The following is a 21,335-nucleotide window of genomic DNA, read 5'->3' on the forward strand; positions in this document are numbered from 1 at the left end:
TGAGACACCGGGGGTTGGTGCCGGGCCGTCCTTCTCCAAGGCTCTTGGGGGCCCACTGCCCCATGTAGGGACGTGTCTAGCTAACAGTGCTGCAGTGCCCCTCCCTCCGAGCCAATTGCACGTGGTAGGCTGGGAGTCGATATATGGTCCAGGAAGGTGACCACCCTAATGCCCCAATTGGTTGTTCAGCTACTTCTGGGTGGGGCTGCAGGCCAGAGAGCAGGCCTAGGATAGGGGGATTGGGTTCTGTGTGCAGGTGAGCTGAGCCTAGGGGCGGGGACTGGTCGGGGACCAGGATTTTCTCATTCTGGGTTTTGTGCAGATCCTGAAGCTGTTTGCCTGGGAGCCTTCATTTGAGAGGCGGGTTGGGGAGATCCGGGGGCAGGAGCTGAAGAGTTTGCTGCACTTCACTTATCTTCAGGCCATATCTATCTTCATCTTCACCTGTTCCCCATTCCTGGTGAGCATGCAGGGCAGCACTGGTGGTGTCCCTGGGAAGACAGAGCTGGAGGTGGGGCAGCTCTTGGGCAGCAGTGGGGGCTGGGATATGTCTAGGTGAAAATAGAAGCCTGTGGGTGTGTGTGCATGGGTGGTTTTGGGGGTGGGGGATGGGGCTTTGAGGTTGGGGGATGGATGTGCCCGGGGTGACAGGCTGTGGAAGGGGAATAATGTGCCCATTTCTCCCCACCATTTCATGCTGCCTCCTTGTGATCAGGGACTGGGACTTACCCCTGGGTGGGGTGTTTGTCCCTGGGAGGGTCCCAAGCAGGTGCTTGTCCCAGGGAAGGCAGGTAAAGTGCAAGCATGTTTATTGCCCTTTGTCAGCTCATCTGACGAGAACCCAACAAGAGCTCCGGGGGTTCCTGCAGCAGGAGCACAGCGTGGGGTGAATGCATGGGTGGGGCCCCAGCAGGAGTACTGTGCACTGGGAGGATGGGACGCCTGGCCTGAGCACCTGCCCCTGCACGCGGAGGAAGGGACAAGCACCAGGAGCACTGAGGGCGCTATGTGGGGGTGGAATTCCAGCCGAACATGGTGCAGTGTGGTGGGGATGAGGACATGGCTGCAGGGCTGTCTCTAACACCTCCTGCCTCAAGGTCTCCGTGGCCAGCTTCACTTTCTACGTCCTGGTGGATGAGAAGAACGTCCTGGATGCACAAAAGGCATTTACCTCCATCTCCCTCTTCAACGTGCTGCGCTTCCCCATGGCCATGCTGCCCATGCTCATCTCCTCCTTGGTGCAGGTGAGCACCTGCACCCTGGGCAAGGCAGAGAGAAGGAGGGTTGAGTCTTGGGCCCTTTTGTTAACCCCAAGAACAGCATAGGGGTCAGGCTCAGTGTGTGGGGCTGAGATGCTGAGGTACCAGGGTTCAGCATATAGGGCTCAGGGTGGGGCACTCATGTGGCCAGTCTTGGGGCCAGTGAGTCAGTGTGTGTGGGGCACAAAACTCAGGATCTGTTGCAGGAGTCAGAGGGGAGCAGGAGGAGGTCAGTTTGTGTTGTAGGGTTCCATACCAATCCCCCTCTAATTTATTTCTCTGTTTGTATCTGTTATGGTGGCACCCAGAGGCCCTGTCAGTACTGGGGCCTGCAGTTCATAGAATCATGGAATCCTAGGGCTGGAAGGGACCTCAGGAGGTCATCTGGTCCAGCCCCCTGCCCAAAGCAGGATCAACCCCCACTAATTCATCCCAGCCAGCACTTTATCAAGCCAGGACTTAAAAACTTCTATGGATGGAGATTCCATCACCTCTCTCAATAACACATTCCAGTGCTTCACCACCCTCCTGGGGAAATAGTTTTTCCTAATATACAACTTACACCTCTCCCGCTATAACTTCAGACCATTGCTCCTTGTTTTGCCATCTGTCACCATGAAGAACAGTCTCTCTCCATCTTCTTTAGAGCCCCCTTTCAGGAAGTCGAAGGTTGCCATCAAATCACCCCTCACTCTTCTCTTCTGCAAACTAAATAAACACTAATCCCTCAGCCTCTCCTCACAGGCCATGTGCTCCAGCCCCCTAATCATTTTCATTGCCCTCTGCTGAACCTGCTCCAACGCATCCACATCCTTTCTGTACTGGGGGGGCCCAGAACTGGATGCAGTACTCCAGATGTAACCTCACCAGTGCTGAGTAGAGGTGAATAATCACTTCTCTAGATCTGTTGGAAATGCTTCTCCTGGCACACCCCAATATGCCATTAGCCTTCTTGGCTACAAGGACACACTGTTGACTCACATCCAGTCTCTCATCCACTCTAACCCCCAGGTCCTTTTCTGCAGCACTGTTACTTAGCCAGTCGGTCCCCAGCCTGTAACAGTGCTTGGGAGTCTTCGGTCCCAAGCGCAGGACTCTGCACTTCTCCTTATTGAATCTCATCAGATTTCTTTTGGCCGAATCCTCCCATTTGTCTAGGTCACTCTGGACCCTGTCCCTGCCCTCCAGTGTATCTACCTGATGTGTTCTTCAAGTAGCCTCCCTCTGGGTGATCTACTTTCAGCGTGGCAGCCCTTGCTGTGCACTAACAGTGCCAGTGGGCTGCACATGTGCTCCTCCCTGTCTTGCACTGTGAGCATCATCCGTGTAGTGCTGTGTGGTCCAACTGCCCTCAGCTCCTTCTCTACTGCCCTTGATCTGGGATGGCACCCTGCACAGAGCTCTGCAGGCATCTCTCGCCTTTAGTACCAGCAGTGATGCCAGCACAGTCATGCTGCCATTATATTTTGGAGCTACTTACATTTCCTTTCATTTTTCTTTTCCCTTCCTGCCCAAAAATGCATTGTTCTTGCCTCCCCGTTGTTCTCTTGCAGCTTAGCATGGGTTGCATTTTTTAATACAATTGGGAACCACTCCCTGCTTAGTTAATGCCCAGGCCCCCTGGGTTTAGGAGATGCCTGTCTTGCTGTGAACTCATCTGTGTGGTGCTCACCATCTGCATAGTCATCAGCTGATCCTGTCTTACCACACACCATCCTCAGTGGTGAGGCAGCTCCTGTGATATCTGAGCACCTGCAGTACTGGCACAAAGGATGGGTCCAAAGACCCTAAACTGGCAGGACTGCAGGTGGAAACATTGTCTCTTGGTGCTGAGAAAACGTAGGACTCAAAAGCAGTACCCACCACCTCAATGAAGATAATTCTCAGTGCTTCAGCGCCAGCTACCCCACTGGCACCAAGCAAGCCCTCAGCTTTTGTGTGACCAAGGAATGCATTTCGCCCTGACCACTGTCTGTGTCCTCCACCAGTACACAAGCAACGGTGCCAGTCATGCACCCGCCGGTGCCACAGGAGTTCAGCTTCCCTGGAGACCTCATTGTGTCAGACACAATGGAGTCACTCCTTCTCCGCAGCAAGTTCCTAGTGCTACGTGCCTGCTCTCCAGAGACGCAACAGCACTCTCCTTCACCACCGATGACCCACCACACTTCTTGAGTGAGGGACAAGGGGACGAGCACTCCCATGCACGCACCCCATCCGATCGAGCACAGGCTCACACAGAAGCAGCCTCTCGTCCACAATACCTGGTGACCAGAACTGAGCCATCTCCCTGGTGTGGACTCCCCAGGATTCAGTCCGCACATGCCAATTCCTCCTGAGCTGGGTGCATGGTGCACTTTCCCAAAACACCCATGGAGCAGAGGCAGACACAAAACTATCTGTCTTCATCAGTCTCTAGACTGCCAGACATTGGACAAGAAATGCTACAGGAATTGGAGGAAGAAATGGAGGAAGATGAGTCACCACAACCCACTTCTCATCCCCCTCCCACCAGGTGAACCTTATGCCACCGCCCCCAACATCTGCAGATGACTTCACGCAGTTTCAAGCAATGTTCCACAAGGGGGTGGACCCTCTCCAGGTCTCTCTGGAAGACATCAGTGAGCAATAGCACAGCTTGCTTAATGTCCTGCAAGCCTCTACATCTGCCACAATAGTGCTCTGGGTCAACGAGGTCTTGTTGGACCTCACCAGGCTGATTTGGCACACCCCAGCCTCAATACCATCTGTGATGGGGTTCAGGGGTCCCCCTGCACTGCACCCCGTCCGCTGGCAGGAGTGACTCTCACTCAGCAGGTACAACAGGAGGTTTATTAGGCAACAGATGCCCAGTTTCTCACAGAAGCGACAGTACAGCAGTCAGAGACAGTCCTTCCAACCCGTCCTGGGGGGAAGACCCCGAGGGGTGCCCCTCTGGGGTGTAGCTTTTCCCCTCCTCAAGCTGGCTGCCTTCCAGCTCTCTCTTTCCCCAGCCTCTAACTGCCGTCCCCGATTCAAAAAACAGCTCTGCTCCTCCCTCCTCTTTGTTCAGGGCAGAGGTGTTACCTGCCAGTTGTAGCCCCAGGGTCATCCTTAGCCACTGGGAGCTGCTCTGCTTGTCTCTCACATCCAGCCTGAGTCTCGCATTTGCACTCCCCCCACTCCATCACACCATCCACATGCCCCGGAGTTCCAGGCCCGTTTGAAACATTGTGGTGCTCTATGCCGCTGCTCTGCTGCTCTGAGGGCCAGCTCTGACTCCCCTAAGTCCTGTCCCTTCTGCCTTTGGATTTCCCTCTGCCCTCCCCTCCAGCTTGCCCCTGGGCTACAGCCGCTGTTGGCGCTGCTGCTGATAATGGAGGAATAACTCCTGTCCCACAGGGCACTGCAAGCCTCTTTGGATTCCACAGACATGGCTCCCCGCTCCTCTGCAGCATCAGTGGTTCCCCAGCAAGCTTCAGAGGCTCTACCTTTGAGGAACCTAACCTCTGTGCCAAGTGCACAGATGAGTCCAGATGTAGCTTAAAAGACTCTAGAGCGACATCCCATGCACACTGGTGCCAAAGAGAAGGAAGGGTAGAACCTGCCTACACAAAGGTCTTGACCTCGACCCGTCACACTTCACTGGCCACGTGACACATGATGTTGGTGACAAAGGACAGGCAGACAGCAGCACAACAGTTGCATCTCTCACAACCACCTTCAAACAATAGTTCTGAAGGATTTTTGAGGCCCTGAGATGCCTCCCTCTGTCCAAGATACTCCAACCATCTTCAACGGCCCATCAGCTTGGCAACTGCTGTGCCCCGCATGTCCATCATGGTGACAAATCACTTCAGACAAGTGGGTCTTAATTTGTCAACAAAGTGTTCTCCACGCCAGGCGTCTCTCACTCTTCTTTTCCCCCCACTTACCCTCTTCACCATCCCGCTTCAAAGACCGTCCCACAAACAACTGCTACAGGAAACAAACCACCTTCTGTGACAAGGGTCTGCAGAACTGGTCCCATCCCATCCCAGAACAAAGGGCTTCTATTCCCACCATTTTCTGATCCAAACAAATCTGGTGGGTGGAGGCTAACCCTTGGGGAGCTCATCTGCAGACCCACACAGTGGAAGGCAGGTGGCCCTGCTCATATTTCAGGTTGCACATCAGCCTCCTAGAGCTGAGTGCAGTGTGCAGCGTATGCTGACACATCCTATGATCAAAGAAAGGGCCATAAGAGTAATACCAGACAACGTTGCCTGATGGTTCTACATCAACAGGCAGGGGAGTCAGTTCACAGTCCCTGTGCTCAGAAGCACTGAAACTGTGGAACTCCTGTATCCAGCATGACATCAGCATCTCTGCTATATACCTACCTGAGTATCAGTTCACCATGGCAGACATACTGAGTAGGAGGTTCTCACGAGACCACAACTGGGTATTAGACACAAGAGCCCTGCAATATCTAGTCCACCTCTGGGGGTTCCCAAGCACAGATCTCTTTGCTACATCTGACAATGTCTGCAGTTCTCCTCAAGACTGGGACTAGGGCACCAGTCTTGAGGGCACATCTTCCCCATCACATGGAATGCACCCCTACGTGATGCCTTCCCACCATGCCACCTGTTGTTCAAAGTAGTTTACCAGAGATGGGTGCATCGAGCCAGAGTCGTTCTCATAGTCCCAGTATGGCCAGGACCGTTTGGTAACCACAGCTCATGTGCATGGCAGTCTCTCCACCAGTTACTCTGCAGTTGACTCCATACCTCCTTTCGCATGATGCAGGCCAAATTCTCCGTGCCAGTCTAGAACGTCTCCATCCGAAGGCTTGGCTCCTCCATGGTTCATGGATCTGAAGACTACCTTTTCAGAAGCGATTAAAAAGGTTCTTTTAAATAACAGACATGACACAATTCATCATACTTGCCTCTCTGAATGGAAAAGATTCTGGACTTGGTGCGATAGCAAATGTGTCCTGGCAATGAATGTTCCTTTACACTCATTCCAGACTGCTTCCTAGGACTTGGTCTCCTGTATCGAGTACAGCATAGCGGTTTCCCAGTACCACGGTGGGAGGGTTCTGAGCAGGGGTGGGACACTGCCTGCTGCCAGAAGTAACCAGCTGCCAGTGTCCACCCTCATCCACCTCCTCCAGTGGTTTATCAGCTGTCCTGTGCACTGGGACAGTTACCTCCGCAGTCTCCACCTGAATACTATCCAGGAACTGTTCATGGACTCGGATACTCCTCAACCTGGCCACCTCCTCCTGTAGCTCCCCCACCTGCCGCCTGAGAGATTCCACCAGCAGGCACCTTCCACACTGAATATTCCCCTCAGCCTGGGTATCAGTAAGTGGGAACGGCAAGCCACAGTCCTTGCAGAGCCACACCAGGATCTGGGTAGAAACATCCATGGTCAGGCAGTCTGTCTGGATACAGGCACAAGTGGAGGAGGCAGCAGTAGTGCTGGCACAGGTGTTGCGGGTCTTCCTAACCATTATAGTCCTCTCTGTCACACTCCCTCTGTCAAACTCCCTCTTAAACTCCCCTGTCTGCAGCTCCCTGTCCACTTTGCCCCTGTTTGCAGCTTCCTGTCTGCTTTGGAAGGTGGTAAGGTGATAGGGAACAGCCAGCATGGTTTTGTTAAAAACAGATCATGTCAAACCAATCTAATAGCTTTCTTTGATAGAATAACGAGCCTTGTGGAAAAGGGAGAAGTGGTGGATGTGGTATACCTAGACTTCAGTAAAGCATTTGACACAGTCTCACATAATATACTTATCAATAAACTACGCAAATACAACTTAGATGGGGCTACTATAAGGTGGGTGAACAACTGGCTGGATAACCATACCCAGAGAGTAGTTATTAATGGTTTTCAATCCTGCTGGAAAAGTATAACTAGTGGGGTTCCGCAGGGGTCTGTTTTAGGACCGGTTCTGTTCAATATCTTCATTAATGATTTAGATATTGACATAGAAAGTACACTTATTAAGTTTGCGGATGATACCAAGCTGGGAGGGGTTGCAACTTCTTTGGAGGATAGGGTCATAATTCAAAAGGATCTGGATAAACTGGAGAAATGGGCTGAGGTAAATATGATGAAGTTTAATAAGGACAAATTCAAAGTGCTCCACTTAGGAAGGAACAATCAGTGTCACACATACAGAATGGGAAAGGACTGCCTAGGAATGAGTACAGCAGAAAGGGATCTAGGGGTTATAGTGGACCACAAGCTAAATACGAGTCAACAGTGTGATGCTGTTGCAAAAAAAGCAAACATGATTCTAGGATGCATTAACAGGTGTGTTGTGAACAAGACACGAGAAGTCATTCTCCCGCTCTACTCTGTGCTGGTTAGGCCACAGCTGGAGTAGTGTGTCCAGTTCTGGGCACCACAGTTCAGGAAGGATGTGGAGAAATTGGAGAGGGTCCAGAGGAGAGCAACGAGAATGATCAAAGGTCTAGAGAACATGACCTATGAAGAAAGGCTGAAAGAATTGGGCTTGTTTAGTTTGGAAAAGAGAAGATTGAGGGGGGACATGATAGCAGTCTTCAGGTATCTAAAAGGGTGTCATAAGGCAGAGGGAGGGAACTTGTTTTTCCTTGCCTCTGAGGATAGAATAAAAGGCAATGGACTTAAACTGCAGCAGGGGAGGTTCAGGTTGGACATTAGGAAAAAGTTCCTAACTATCAGGGTGATCAAACACTGGAACGAATTGCCAAGGGAGGTGGTAGAATCTCCATCACTGGAGCTATTTAAGAAGAGGTTAGATAGATGGCTTTCAGGGATGGTCTAGAAAGTGCTTGGTCCTGCCATGAGGGCAGGAGGCTGGACTCGATGGCCTCTCGAGGTCCCTTCCAGTCCTACTCTTCTATGATTCTATGACTTGAAATATTGGAACTACACACAAGTTTCATTCACACACACCTCCCCTGCGTCACTGCATTCCACCCTGAGACAGAAGGTGATTCCATATTTTCTCACCTGGTAACAAAAAGATTTCTGTAGAGTCTTGCAGACCATAACCCTCAAACATGGGACCCCTCCACATCTTAGGATACCCACCTCATTTCTTTGCTGTCTCACAGGGCTCAGTCTGAGCCCAAGGCAACATGCTCCAATGTCCTCCTAGCCACAAAGACAGCATTTCTCATCACCACCACACCCATCTCGGAGCTCACCGTCACATCCTGGGCCAAGGAAGAGAGGTGCTATCATGGCACACCCTCCATACACAGTCTTTCACGAAGATAAGGTCACGTTATGACCACACCCAAAATTCTTTTCCATGGTGCTGTCTTTTTTTCACCTAAACCAAAGTATTCAACCTTCCTTTAATTCCAGAAGCAACACGCCAACTGACATGAAGCCATGCTGCACACTGTGGATTTCAGATGAGCATTAGCCTTGTAGAGTGACAGAACCACAGCTTTCAGGCAGTTGCTCTGCTTATTCCTCTCCATTGTGGAAAGATGAAAGGGACCAGCTGTATTAGAGACTCATAGAACTGGAAGGGCCCTCGAGAGGTCCTCTAGTTCAGTCTCCTGCACTCAGGACAGGACTCAGTATTATCTAGGCCATCCAAACAATGTCTCACTAACAGGATCTCAGTGTGTATCTATCTTCGCTATCTCGTCACAAAGTGCAGCTCCCACTTGGAACTTGAACATATTCCATGCGGTTGCTGCCAGCCATGATCATCTTTCTAACAATATGCAGATCTTGCCAAGCAGCCACTTCATAGAATCATAGAACAATAGAGCTGGAAGAGACCTAAAAAAGCCATTGAGTCCAGCCCCCTGCTCTAAGCAGGACCAAACCCATCAGATCAGCCCTGCCAGGGCTTTGTCGAGGTGAGACTTAAACACCTCCAGGGATGGAGACTCCACTACTTCCCTGGGTAGACTGTTCCAATGCTTCACCACCCTCCGAGTGAAAAAGTTTTTCCTAATGTTCAACCTGGACCTTCCCAACTGCAACTTGAGACCCTTGTTCTGTGTTCTGCCATCCGTGACCACTGTGAACAGCCTCTCTCCAGCTTCTTTGCAACTTCACTTCAGTAAGTTGAAGGCTGTTATCAGGTCCCCCCTCAGTCTTCTCTTCTGCAGACTAAACAGTCCCAATTCCCTCAACCTTTCTTCATAGGTCATATGCTCCGGCCCCCTAATTATTTTGGTTGCCCTCCACTGGACCCTCTCCAGTGTATCCACATCCTTCCTATAACTGGGGGCCCAGAACTGGACACAGTACTCCAGATGCTGCCTCACTAAAGCCGAATAAAGAGGAACAATCACTTCTTTGGATCTACTGGCAACACTCCTCTTGATGCAACCTCACATGCCATTAGCTTTCTTGGCTACAACGGCAAACTGTTGACTCATGTCCAGCTTCTCGTCCACTACAACTCCCAGGTCCTTATCTGCAGAACTACTACTAAGCCAGTCGAACCCCAGCCTGTAACAATGCTTGGGATTCTTCCGGCCCAAGTGCAGGACTCTGCGCTTGTCCTTATTGAACCTCATCAGATTTCTTGCAGCCCAGTCTTCCATTTGTCTAAGTCACTCTGGACCCTGTCCCTACCCTCCAGCGTATCTACCTCTCCCCCTAGCTTAGTGTCATCCGCAAACTTGCTGAGGGTGCCATCCAATCCCTCATCCAGGTCATTGGTAAATATGTTGAACAGAACAGGACCCAGAACCGAACCTTGGGGCACTCCACTAGAAACCGACCGCCATCCCAACATTGAGCCGGTGATCACTACTCGCTGGGCCCGACCTTCTAGCCAGCCTTCTATCCATCTCACCATCCATTTATCCAATCCACATTCCTTTAACTTGCCAACAAGAATATTGTGGGAGACGGTATCTAAAGCTTTGCTAAAGTCAAGATAAATCACATCCATTGATTTTCCCCTATTCACAGAGTCATTTATCTCATCATAGAAACTAATCAGATTGGTCAGGCATGACTTGCCCTTCATGAATTCATGCTGACTGTTCCTGATCACTCTCCCCTCCTCCAAGTGCCTCAAAATGACTTCCTTGAGGAGCCCCTCCATGATTTTTCCACGGACTGATGTACGACTGACTGGCCTACTTTTCCCTGGATCATCCTTCTTCCCTGTTTTAAAGATGGGCACTACCTTTGCCCTTTTCCAATCATCCAGGATCTCTCCCAATTGCCACGACTTTTCAAAGATAATGGCCAAGGGCTCGTCAACAGCATGTGCCAACTCCCTCAGAACCCTTGGATGTATTAGGTCTGGGCCCATGGAGTTATGTACATTAAGGTTTTTTAGATAGCTCCTAACCTGTTCTTTCCCCACCAAAGCTGTCCACCTTCATCCCACAATGCATCACGTGTCGCATTAGTCCGGGAGCTGTCCTTGTCCGTGAAGACAGAGGCAAAGAAAGCATTAAGTACATCAGCTTTCCCTACATCATCCGTCACTGGGTTACCTCCCTCATCCGGTAGGGGCCCCATGCCCTCTCTGATCACCTTCTTCTTGCTAACATGCCTGTAGAAACTTTTCTTGTTACCCTTCACATTCCTCGCGAGTCGCAATTCCAGTTGTGCTTTCGACCTTCCTGATAACTGCCCTACATTCTTGAGCTATACGTTTATACGCCTCCCTAGACATCTGTCCAAGTTTCCACTTTTTGTAAGCTCCCCTTTTGTGCCTAAGTTTTCCAAGGATTTCCCCATTAAGCCAGTCTGGTCTCCTACCATAGTTACTTCTTTTGCTGCGCATCAGGACAGTTTCTTTCTGTGCCTTCAGTAGAGCTTCCTTAAAATACTGCCAGTTTTCCTGGACTCCTTTTCCCTTCATGGTAGCATCCCAGGGGATTCTTCCCATCAGGTTCCTGAAGGAGTCAAAGTCTGCTTTTCTGAAGTCCAAGGTGTGTAATTTACTGTTCTTTTTCCTTCCTTTGGTCAGGATCCTGAAGTCTACCATCTCATGATCACTGCTTCCCAGGTTGTCCCGCACTTCTGCCTTCCCTATTAGTTCCACCCTGTTTGTAAGCAGCAGGTCAAGCCGCGCATGACCTCTGGTTGGGTCCTTCAGCACTTGTACCAAGAAGCAATCCCCAACATTCTCCAGAAATTTCCGGGACTGCTTGTGTACCGCCGTACTGGTCTCCCAACAGATGTCAGGGTAATTGAAATCCCCCACAATAACGAGAGCCTGCAATCCGGAAACTTCTCTCAGTTGTCCAAAAAAAGCCTCATCTACCTCATCATCCTGATTTGACGGCCTGTAGCAGACACCAACCACCACATCTGCATTGCTGCCTGCACCACTGGGCTTGACCCATAGATTCTCAACAGGCTTTTCTCCCTCTATGTACGGGAGTTCCAAGCAATCATAGTGCTCTCTTACATACAGTGCAACCCCTCCTCCTTTTCTCCCTTGTCTGTTCTTCCTGAACAGTTTATACCCTTTCATGACAGCGCTCCAGTCACGCGAGTCATCCCACCAAGTCTCTGTTATCCCAATCAAGTCATAGTTCTTGGACTGAGCCAGGGCTTCTAATTCCTCCTGCTTGTTACCCAGGCTTCTGGCATTGGTGTACAAACACCTTAGATAACCGGTCGATCTCCCTGCCCTCACTACTCGAACCCGGGGTCCTCTTTTGTTGTACATTCCTCTTTGCATTTCTTCCCGGCCTCCAAGTTCCTTTCTACCAACAGGGTTTCAGTCACCTTCCCCCAGCAAACCTAGTTGAAAGTTCTCCTCACTAAGTTTGCAAGCCTACTTGTGAACATGCTCCTTCCTCTCTTGGTTAGGTAGACCCCATCTCTTCCCAATAATCCTTGTCTCCAGAACAGCGTCCCATGATCAAAGATCCAAAGCCCCTTCTCCGACACCACCTGTGTAACCATGCATTTACTTCCTCAATTCGATGGTCCCTACTTGGCCCTTTCCCTCCAACAGGAAGGATAGACGAGAACACCACTTGTGCTCCAAATTCTTTGACCCTTTTTCCTAGCGCCACATAATCCGCAGTAACCCGCTCAAGGTCATTCTTGGCCGTATCGTTAGTTCCCACATGCAGAAGTAGGAAGGGGCAGTATTCTGAAGGCTTGAGCAGTTTTGTAAGGCTCTCGGTAACATCCTGAATTCGAGCTCCCATAAACAGCACACCTCACGAGATTGCAGGTCCGGTTGGCAGATAGATGGTTCAGTCCCTCTTAGACGGGAATCCCCTATCACCACCACCCATCTTTTCCTTATGGGGGTGGTGGTCATTGAACCCCCACCCCTAGGACTACACATCCCCTGTCCTGCAGTAGAAGTTCCCTTGTGATTTTTTCCCTGTGAGGCTCCTTCCAAAGCATTCACCACCGCAGAACCAGTGGAGAGAGCCTGAAAGCGATTACTTAGCTCGATGTCATTGGAGGACTCGTGCACCGGCCTTGTTTTAATTCTAGAAGTTACATGCTGCTAGTTCTCTGCTTCATCCCTTACCACCCTCCCTGGTTCTTCCGCCTGCCGTGCTTGGAAGATTAAACGCTCCCTTCTGTCAAGGAAATCTTCATCCTCCCTGACTGAGCGCAGGGTTGACACTTGAGCCTCCAGTCCTCTAATTTTTTCTTCTAAAATGGAGACCAGCTTGCACTTAGTGCGGATGAAATCCCTTCTTTCCTTGGGGGGGAAGACAAACATGGCGCATCCCGAGCAGGTAGCAGCAGCAGACCTGTCACTATACATGCCTGCCATCCTAGAATTAAGAATCCTGTATTTGCTTCTCCTTTACCTGGAACACTTTCTCTCTAACTCCCTGTTCACAAGCTCACCTGCCTGGACACTGCTTTATAAAGCCCTGAACTACCTCAAAGTCACACACTTTTAGCCACCACTTTGCAGTTACGAACAGCCTGGTATCAGACACAGCATCCTATCAACCTCAGTAAATGTCACCTCAAAGCACCAGCCTTCCACGTACAGGGAATTTTGTACAGTCACGTACCCTGGGACACCCTTGTGGACACAACTAGAAGAAGAGATGAAGGTTACTCCCTCTGTGCTGTACCTGGGGATCTGAGAGGTGTGTTCCCTATGGGCGCCCCACAGGTTAATTTTTCCATCCATGGGCAGCGTAAATTTTGTTCTGTGCACCGAGGCATGTGTGGATTAAACCACCCATAGACATACAGGCTGCCAGCTGTGGTTCGATGTGGACACTCCACTAATAAGCTGGGCAGAAGCAGAATCTCTCCTGGGTGGCTCAGCATAGAGGGAATACCACTACCTGCCCACTGCCCTCCACACTGGAGTTCAGCTGCGGGCTCTGTGGTAGAGAAGGAACTGTGGGGTTGGATCACAGAGCCATACAGACAGTGGGAGAGAGGGGGTGTGCACATGTGGCCCAGTGGGAGCTGCTACCAAAGGTCTCCACTCCCAGGCATCGGAAGTGCTGCTATGCTGACAGTGCAGCGCCCACAGAGACGCACATCTCACAGACCCTCAGTTGCCGCACAGGGGCACAACCTTGTCTTCTGGGTGCTGCATGGGTCTCTGCCTTATTGCGCTATCTCTTGGGACATGCACAACTGGGGAGCTGCCCCCAGGATATGAGGCTTAGGCAGAAAGGTCCTCCAGCTCTCTACCTTCCTCAGGCAGATCTTGTATCTCACCTGTGTGACACCCACCTCTGCTTCCTACAGACCAGCGTGTCCACTGAGCGGCTGGAGCGCTACCTGGGGAGTGGTGACTTAGACCCCTCAGCCATCAGGCATGACTCCTGTGTTGGTAAATAAAGGGCTAGTTCTCACCGGGAGGCCCTGGGGTGTCTGTGGGGGGCCCACTGCCATATCATGGATGTGCCCCCTTCCATTCCCACCTCTGTGTGGGGCCTGGGGAACACCCCCCCCATCCCACATCCTGTGTGGGGCCCTGGGGCACAACCCCCCGACTTCTACTTCGTGTGCGGGGCCCTGGATACAATCACCCCCTACAACCCCCTGTGCGGGGCCTGGGGAACAACCCCCCCCCACCCCTTGTGCAGGGCCCTGGGGCACAACCCCTCCACTCCCACCCCCCATTTACAGCCTTGTGCTTTCCCTCTGTGTGGGGCCCTGGGCGCAACCCCCCCACCCCACTGTGGGGCCCAGGGAACAACCCCTGCACACCCACACCCTGTGCAGGGCCTTTAGTTCCAATTTAGTCGGTTGGTTTGCAAGGTCTATGTTGCAATAACCCTCCCCCATGCAGAGTCCTTTAGGATCAATTTTCCCTCTTGGCTCAAATCCAGGTGCCACTAGGAGTGGGAGAGCCCCTGAGTGGGATCTGGACACTGAGTTTGGGGGTGTCCACATCCCCGTCTCTGAGACACTGCCTGTTCTCTTGGCAGACTGTGCCGTGCAGTTCTCCGAGGCCTCCTTTGCCTGGGAGCAGGGAGTAGAGCCTGCCATCAGAGCGTGAGTTTGCTGCATGAGGGCCCCTGTGCCTTGCTGTGGGCTGGGGGGCTCCTGACAATTGCCCACCCTTGCCAGGCAATTGCCACATGCTGTCCTGGGTGGAACACAGTCCCCTCCCCATGTGTAGGGTTGCCAAATTTCTACTGGTAGAAAATGGACCGCCCTTGCCTTGCCCTTCTCTGAGGCCCTGATACCCACCTGCCCCCCCACTGATGAAGTCTACCAGCCTTGCTCAGTTGCTCATTTCGCTGGGCTGGGGTCCAGGGTTTGGGGTTCAGGTGTGATGTCTGCAGTTGGGGGAGCAGGCTCTGGGGTGGAGCTAGGGATGAGGGTCTTGGGGTGTAGGAGGGGGCTCCGGGCTGGGGCAGGGGTTGATGTGCCAGAGGGTAAGGCTGAGGGTGCTGGTTTTGGGTGGGGCTGGAGATGAGGGGTTGGGGTACAGGAGAGAGCTTTGGGCAGGAGCAGGGAGTTGACGTACAGGAGTGGAGGAGGGATCTGACTGGGGGAGTTGACTGGAGCTGGGATTCAGAATGCAGGAGTGGGGTTGGGACTTTTAAGGGTTCAATCGGGGGTACTGGGTGAAGCTGCCAGGGTTCCTGTTTGACCTGGCAACCCTGTCTGTGGGGCCTGGGCCTGCAGGAGACGCATGCCCCCCTGGGCAGAGACGTGGGCAGCTGGAAACACCTGCTTCACTAGCCACATGGCCTGGGTCCTTTCCTGACATTTATGGCCACGTGTAAGGCCCTGGTGGTAAGGCCAGGTGAAGCAGGAGTCCGGGACACAGCCTGCTGTTAGCCGGGTTAATCTAGCTGCTCGTTTCTGCTCTGAGGCCCACACAGCTCTGTCATCCTCCCAGGGTCACTCTGCAGATCAAGCCCGGACACCTGGTGGCTGTGGTTGGGGCGGTGGGTGCAGGAAAATCCTCCCTGGTGTCAGCTGTGCTAGGAGAGATGGAAAACCTCCAGGGGCACATTAACATCCAGGTGAGAGACGCTGCCCATGAGCTGCCGTAGGATGCCGGGAGAACATAGTATGATCCCCTGTACCTGGAAAAGTGTCCACCCCGGGCAGTACTGTGAACAGTATGGCCTGTCACCAAGACTCCTGCTTCCCCAGTGGGGTCCTGGCCAAGTCACCCCAGTCATGACTTACAGATCTCCCTGTTGCTCCAGTTCTGGGACACCCTCTAGGTCTGCTGGGGCCCTCAGTCCTGCCCCACAGCCCCCTGGGCTCTTTGGCCTGGGTTCCCTACATACACAGGTTGGCAATGCACCTCAGTCTGGATCTGTAGCCTGCTTCCCATTCAAATCGTCCCTCCCTGGCTCAGCCAATACCTTTTGTGCTATTGCTGGTGTGGATTCTCCTGACATTCTCTGACTCTCAAGAGTGATCACATGGCAGCTTGGTGACGCAGACAAGTGTCCACCCAGGTCATGGAAAAAAGAACAAACCCGTAGTCTGTAGGGTGGAAAGGCTAAATCAGGGCCTACTCTCCAGCACCCTCTTCCCCATACTTCCTGGGGAGGTGCAGTGAACATTTATCCTGTAGACTGTTGAGTGTCACAGAAATGATCAGCTCTGCCAGACTGTCTTCTGCAGTGACTCAGGAGCATGGCAGTCTGTTAAGAACAAAGATACAAACCCCAACTTAGTTATGAGTTTTGTACTTATGTGGACAAACTGGAGAAGGTCCAGAGAAGAGCAAAACAAGTGATGAAAAGTCTAAAAACACAGTCCATGCAGACTGAAGAATGGGGTTTGTTTAGTGTGGAAAAGAGAGGACTTAGAGGAGACATGACAGCTGTTTTCAAGTACATAAAAGGGTGTTACGAGGAGGAGGCAGAAAAATTATTCTCCTTAACCCGTAACGACAGGACAAGAAGCAAAGGGCTTCAACTGCAGCCAGGGAGATTTAGGTTGGACATTGGGAAAAACTTGCTAACGGTCAGGGCAGTTAAGCACTGGGATAAATTGCCTAGGGAGGCTGTGGAATCTCCATCATTGGAGTAACCAGAAATCACAGGCTGCACCCTGGGGTGCTCTGATCTGTTCTGTTGTCCAGGCAAGCTGCCTTTGTGATAGATGCCCCTTGCATCAAAACTCACAATGTTCAGTGTCGAGAACAAGAAGTCCTGGGGCACCTTATAGACAAACAGATATCTTGGAGCATGAGCATTTGTGGGCAAAGACCCACTTTGTCAGATAACACGGAGACCTCTGTGATAATGTTCAGATTACTTCCAGCCCTGACTATCTAATCGCTCATCCCAGGTTAGCTGAGCCGCAGCTCTAACACCAGACTATGCTTGTAGCCAATCCTATAATGAATTAACTAGCAATGTATTAATTAAGCAACATGAGTATTGGTTACAAGGTTAAAGCAAATAAACAAACACACACAAATAGGTTCCAATATACACTTCAAACATAACAGCTGCATCTATAATTAACAAGCGCTTTGGGTCCTTTAGGGGTAAGCCAGGCCAGGTACTGGGGGTCTTTGCTCTTTGCCTGGTAATCCTCACCCCTTGCAGTTCAAGTGACATAAAAGACCCTGTTTCTTCTTGGCAGTGAATTTTAGTCCCTTCCCGCCAGTGCTCAAGCTGATGGGATGTGGCCTTCTGAACATCTCTTCATGGGTGTGGGGGACAGTTAACAAAGTCTTTGTCCTCCGCTGTTTCACACTGGCTCATTTACTTTCAGGAGGCCTTGGTGTGCAGGGCCTGACCCTTCATGCAGAAAGTCAGCGTTTAACATAAGTTAATCAATGATTGTTCTTGTTTGGCGAAGTGCACTGTTGAGTGGGATGCATGAGGTGCTCAGTATAACCTTATAACATGGTACAGAGATGGTAAGTGAGATTACTATGTGCAGCATCCTGAGTTTCATAACATCAAAACACATTCTTGTGTTCTTAATCTTCGTTGGAGGTGAGCCAAAATGGTTCCAGTCATGCCTTGGGCAGGGCTCAGGCTGCACCTGATCTGTCAGCATAACAAACTCATCTTGGCCTTGTCTAGCTCCCTGCACAGGGAATGTGAACGCTCTTCCAAAGGCCCAGCTCCCCCAGCCCCTAGTCCAGGGCCCAAGTCCTGCAGGGACCGGATGAAGCAGCAGAGATTGGGATCTCCCCTACAGGGCTCCATGGCCTACGTTCCCCAGCAACCCTGGATCCAAAACGCTACACTGAAGGACAACATTCTTTTTGGGTCAGAGCTGGAGGAGGCTAGGTACCAGCGGGTCCTGGAGGCCTGTGCTCTCCTTCCAGATCTGGAGCAGCTCCCTGGAGGTGACCTCACAGAAATTGGAGAGAAGGTACTGGCACTGGGCATGCCAGGGAAGGACATTGTGAGCTGAGGGGAAGACTGGGAGGAGACACACTGCAGCCTGGAAAGAAGGGAGGTGTCAGAGGGCGGATGTGTCAGGAATGTGTGAAGCTCAAGGATCTTGTAGTAGACAGAATGGGGGTAGAGGCTCTTGGACCTACGAGAAAGCTAGAAAGAGAGAACGTGGGGTGGGTGTGGGGTGCAGAGAGCGTGTGGTGTTCGGGGTCTGTGTGGAGCAGGTGGGGCAGGTGTGGGGTGCAGAGAGCGTGTGGTGCTCGGGGTCTGTGTGCAGCACATGGGGTAGGGTGTGGGGTGCAGAGAGCGTATGGTGTTTGGGGGTCTGTGTGGAGCATGTGGAGCAGGTGTGGGGTGCAGATAGCATGTGGTGCTCGGGGTCTGTGTGGAGCACGTGGGGTAGGTGTGGGGGGGTGCAGAAAGTGTGTGGTGTTCGTGGTCTGTGTGGAGCACGTGGGGTGGGTAGCATGTGGGGTGCAGAGAGCATGTGGTGTTCGGGGTCAGTGTGGGGGTGGGTGTGGGGTGGAGAGCGTATGTGGTGTTCGGGGTCTGTGTGGAGCACGTGGGGTAGATGTGGGGGGTGCAGAAAGCGTGTGGTGTTCGTGGTCTGTGTGGAACACGTGGGGTAGCGTGTGGGGTGCAGAGAGCGTGTGGTGTTCGGGGTCTGTGTGGAGCAAGTGGGGTAGTTGTGGGGTGCAGAGAGCGTGTGGTGCTTGGGGTCTGTGTGGAGCACGGGGGTAGGTGTGGGGTGCAGAGAGCGTGTGGTGTTCGGGGTCTGTGTGGAGCAAGTGGGGTAGTTGTGGGGTGCAGAGAGCGTGTGGTGCTTGGGGTCTGTGTGGAGCACGTGGGGGTAGGTGTGGGGTGCAGAGAGCGTGTGGTGTTCGGGGTCTGTGTGGAGCAAGTGGGGTAGTTGTGGGGTGCAGAGAGCATGTGGTGTTCGGGGTCAGTGTGGGGGTGGGGGTGGGGTGGAGAGCGTATGTGGTGTTCGGGGTCTGTGTGGAGCACGTGGGGTAGATGTGGGGGGTGCAGAAAGCGTGTGGTGTTCGTGGTCTGTGTGGAGCACGTGGGGTAGCGTGTGGGGTGCAGAGAGCATGTGGTGTTCGGGGTCTGTGTGGAGCAAGTGGGGTAGTTGTGGGGTGCAGAGAGCGTGTGGTGTTCGGGGTCTGTGTGGGGGTGGGTGTGGGGTGGAGAGAGTGTGTGGTGTTGGGGTCTGTGTGGAGCACGTGGGGTAGATGTGGGGGGTGCAGAAAGCGTGTGGTGCTCGGGGTCTGTGTGGAGCACGTGGGGGTGGGGGTGGGGTGCAGAGAGCGTGTGGTGCTCGGGGTCTGTGTGGAGCACGTGGGGGTGGGGGTGGGGTGCAGAGAGCGTGTGGTGCTTGGGGTCTGTGTGGAGCATGGGGGTAGGTGTGGGGTGCAGACAGCGTATGGTGTTCGGGGGTCTGTGTGGAGCATGTGGGGTAGATGTGGAGGGTGCAGAAAGCATGTGGTGCTCGGGGTCTGTGTGGAGCACGTGGGGTAGTTGTGGAGTGCAGAGAGTGTGTGGTGTTCGGGGGTCTGTGTGGGGGTGGGGGTGGGGTGGAGAGAGTATGTGGTGTTGGGGTCTGTGTGGAGCACGTGGGGTAGGTGTGGGGTGCAGAGAGCGTGTGGTGTTCGGGGTCTGTGTGGAGCAAGTGGGGTAGTTGTGGGGTGCAGAGAGCATGTGGTGTTCGGGGTCAGTGTGGGGGTGGGGGTGGGGTGGAGAGCGTATGTGGTGTTCGGGGTCTGTGTGGAGCACGTGGGGTAGCGTGTGGGGTGGAGAGAGCATGTGGTGTTCGGGGTCAGTGTGGAGCAAGTGGGGTAGTTGTGGGGTGCAGAGAGCGTGTGGTGTTCGGGGTCTGTGTGGGGGTGGGGGTGGGGTGGACAGAGTGTGTGGTGTTGGGGTCTGTGTGGAGCACGTGGGGTATGTGTGGGGTGCAGAGAGCATGTGGTGTTCGGGATCTGTGTGCAGCACGTGGGGTAGGTGTGGGGTGCAGAGAGCATGTGGTGCTTGGGGTCTGTGTGGAGCACGGGGGTAGGTGTGGGGTGCAGACAGCGTATGGTGTTCGGGGGTCTGTGTGGAGCATGTGGAGCAGGTGTGCGGTGCAGATAGCATGTGGTGCTCGGGGTCTGTGTGGAGCATGTGGGGTAGATGTGGAGGGTGCAGAAAGCATGTGGTGTTCGTGGTCTGTGTGGAGCACGTGGGGTAGCGTGTGGGGTGCAGAGAGCGTGTGGTGTTCGGGATCTGTGTGGAGCACGTGGGGTAGTTGTGGAGTGCAGAGAGTGTGTGGTGTTCGGGGGTCTGTGTGGGGGTGGGGGTGGGGTGGAGAGAGTATGTGGTTTTGGGGTCTGTGTGGAGCACGTGGGGTAGGTGTGGGGTGCAGAGAGAGTGTGGTGCTCGGGGTCTGTGTGGAGCACGTGGGGGTGGGGGTGGAGTCCAGAGAGCGTGTGGTGTTCAGGGTCTGTGTGGAGCACATGGGGGTGGGTGTGGGGTGCAGAGAGCGTGTGGTGTTCGGGGTCTGTGTGCAGTACGTGGGGTAGGTGTGGGGTGCAGAGAGCGTGTGGTGCTCGGGGTCTGTGTGGAGCACGTGGGGGTGGGGGTGGGGTGCAGAGAGCGTGTGGTGTTCGGGGTCTGTGTGGAGCACGTGGGGGTAGGTGTGGGGTGCAGAGAGCGTGTGGTGCTCGGGGTCTGTGTGGAGCACCTGGGGGTGGGGGTGGGGTGCAGAGAGCGTGTGGTGCTCGGGGTCTGTGTGGAGCACCTGGGGGTGGGGGTGAGGTGCAGAGAGCGTGTGGTGTTCGGGGTCTGTGTGGAGCACGTGGGGGTGGGGGTGGGGTGCAGAGAGCGTGTGGTGTTCAGGGTCTGTGTGGAGCACGTGGGGGTGGGGTGCAGAGAGCGTGTGGTGCTCGGGGTCTGTGTGGAGCACGTGGGGGTGGGGGTGGGGTGCAGAGAGCGTGTGGTGTTCGCGGTCTGTGTGGAGCACCTGGGGGTGGGGGTGAGGTGCAGAGAGCGTGTGGTGCTCGGGGTCTGTGTGGAGCACGTGGGGGTGGGGGTGGGGTGCAGAGAGCGTGTGGTGTTCGGGGTCTGTGTGGAGCACGTGGGGGTGGGGGTGGGGTGCAGAGAGCGTGTGGTGTTCGGGGTCTGTGTGGAGCACGTGGGGGTGGGGGTGGGGTGCAGAGAGCGTGTGGTGTTCGGGGTCTGTGTGGAGCACGTGGGGGTGGGGTGCAGAGAGCGTGTGGTGCTCGGGGTCTGTGTGGAGCACGTGGGGGTGGGGGTGGGGTGCAGAGAGCGTGTGGTGTTCGGGGTCTGTGTG

General features: G+C 53.4%; 1 protein-coding gene across 1 annotated transcript in view; it reads left to right on the forward strand.

The window, feature by feature from the left end:
* ABCC2 (ATP binding cassette subfamily C member 2) overlaps positions 1–21,335 on the forward strand; it is a 97,293-nt gene that overhangs the window by 26,928 nt on the left and 49,030 nt on the right. The window contains exons 12-17 of the mRNA XM_074999378.1: positions 323–460; positions 1,098–1,244; positions 13,917–14,001; positions 14,603–14,669; positions 15,526–15,652; positions 17,808–17,984. Coding sequence (XP_074855479.1) covers positions 323–460; positions 1,098–1,244; positions 13,917–14,001; positions 14,603–14,669; positions 15,526–15,652; positions 17,808–17,984 — 741 coding nt within the window. The remainder of the gene's footprint in view (positions 1–322; positions 461–1,097; positions 1,245–13,916; positions 14,002–14,602; positions 14,670–15,525; positions 15,653–17,807; positions 17,985–21,335) is intronic.

Source organism: Carettochelys insculpta, chromosome 7, assembly GCF_033958435.1.
Source record: "Carettochelys insculpta isolate YL-2023 chromosome 7, ASM3395843v1, whole genome shotgun sequence".
Lineage (NCBI taxonomy): Eukaryota > Metazoa > Chordata > Testudines > Carettochelyidae > Carettochelys > Carettochelys insculpta.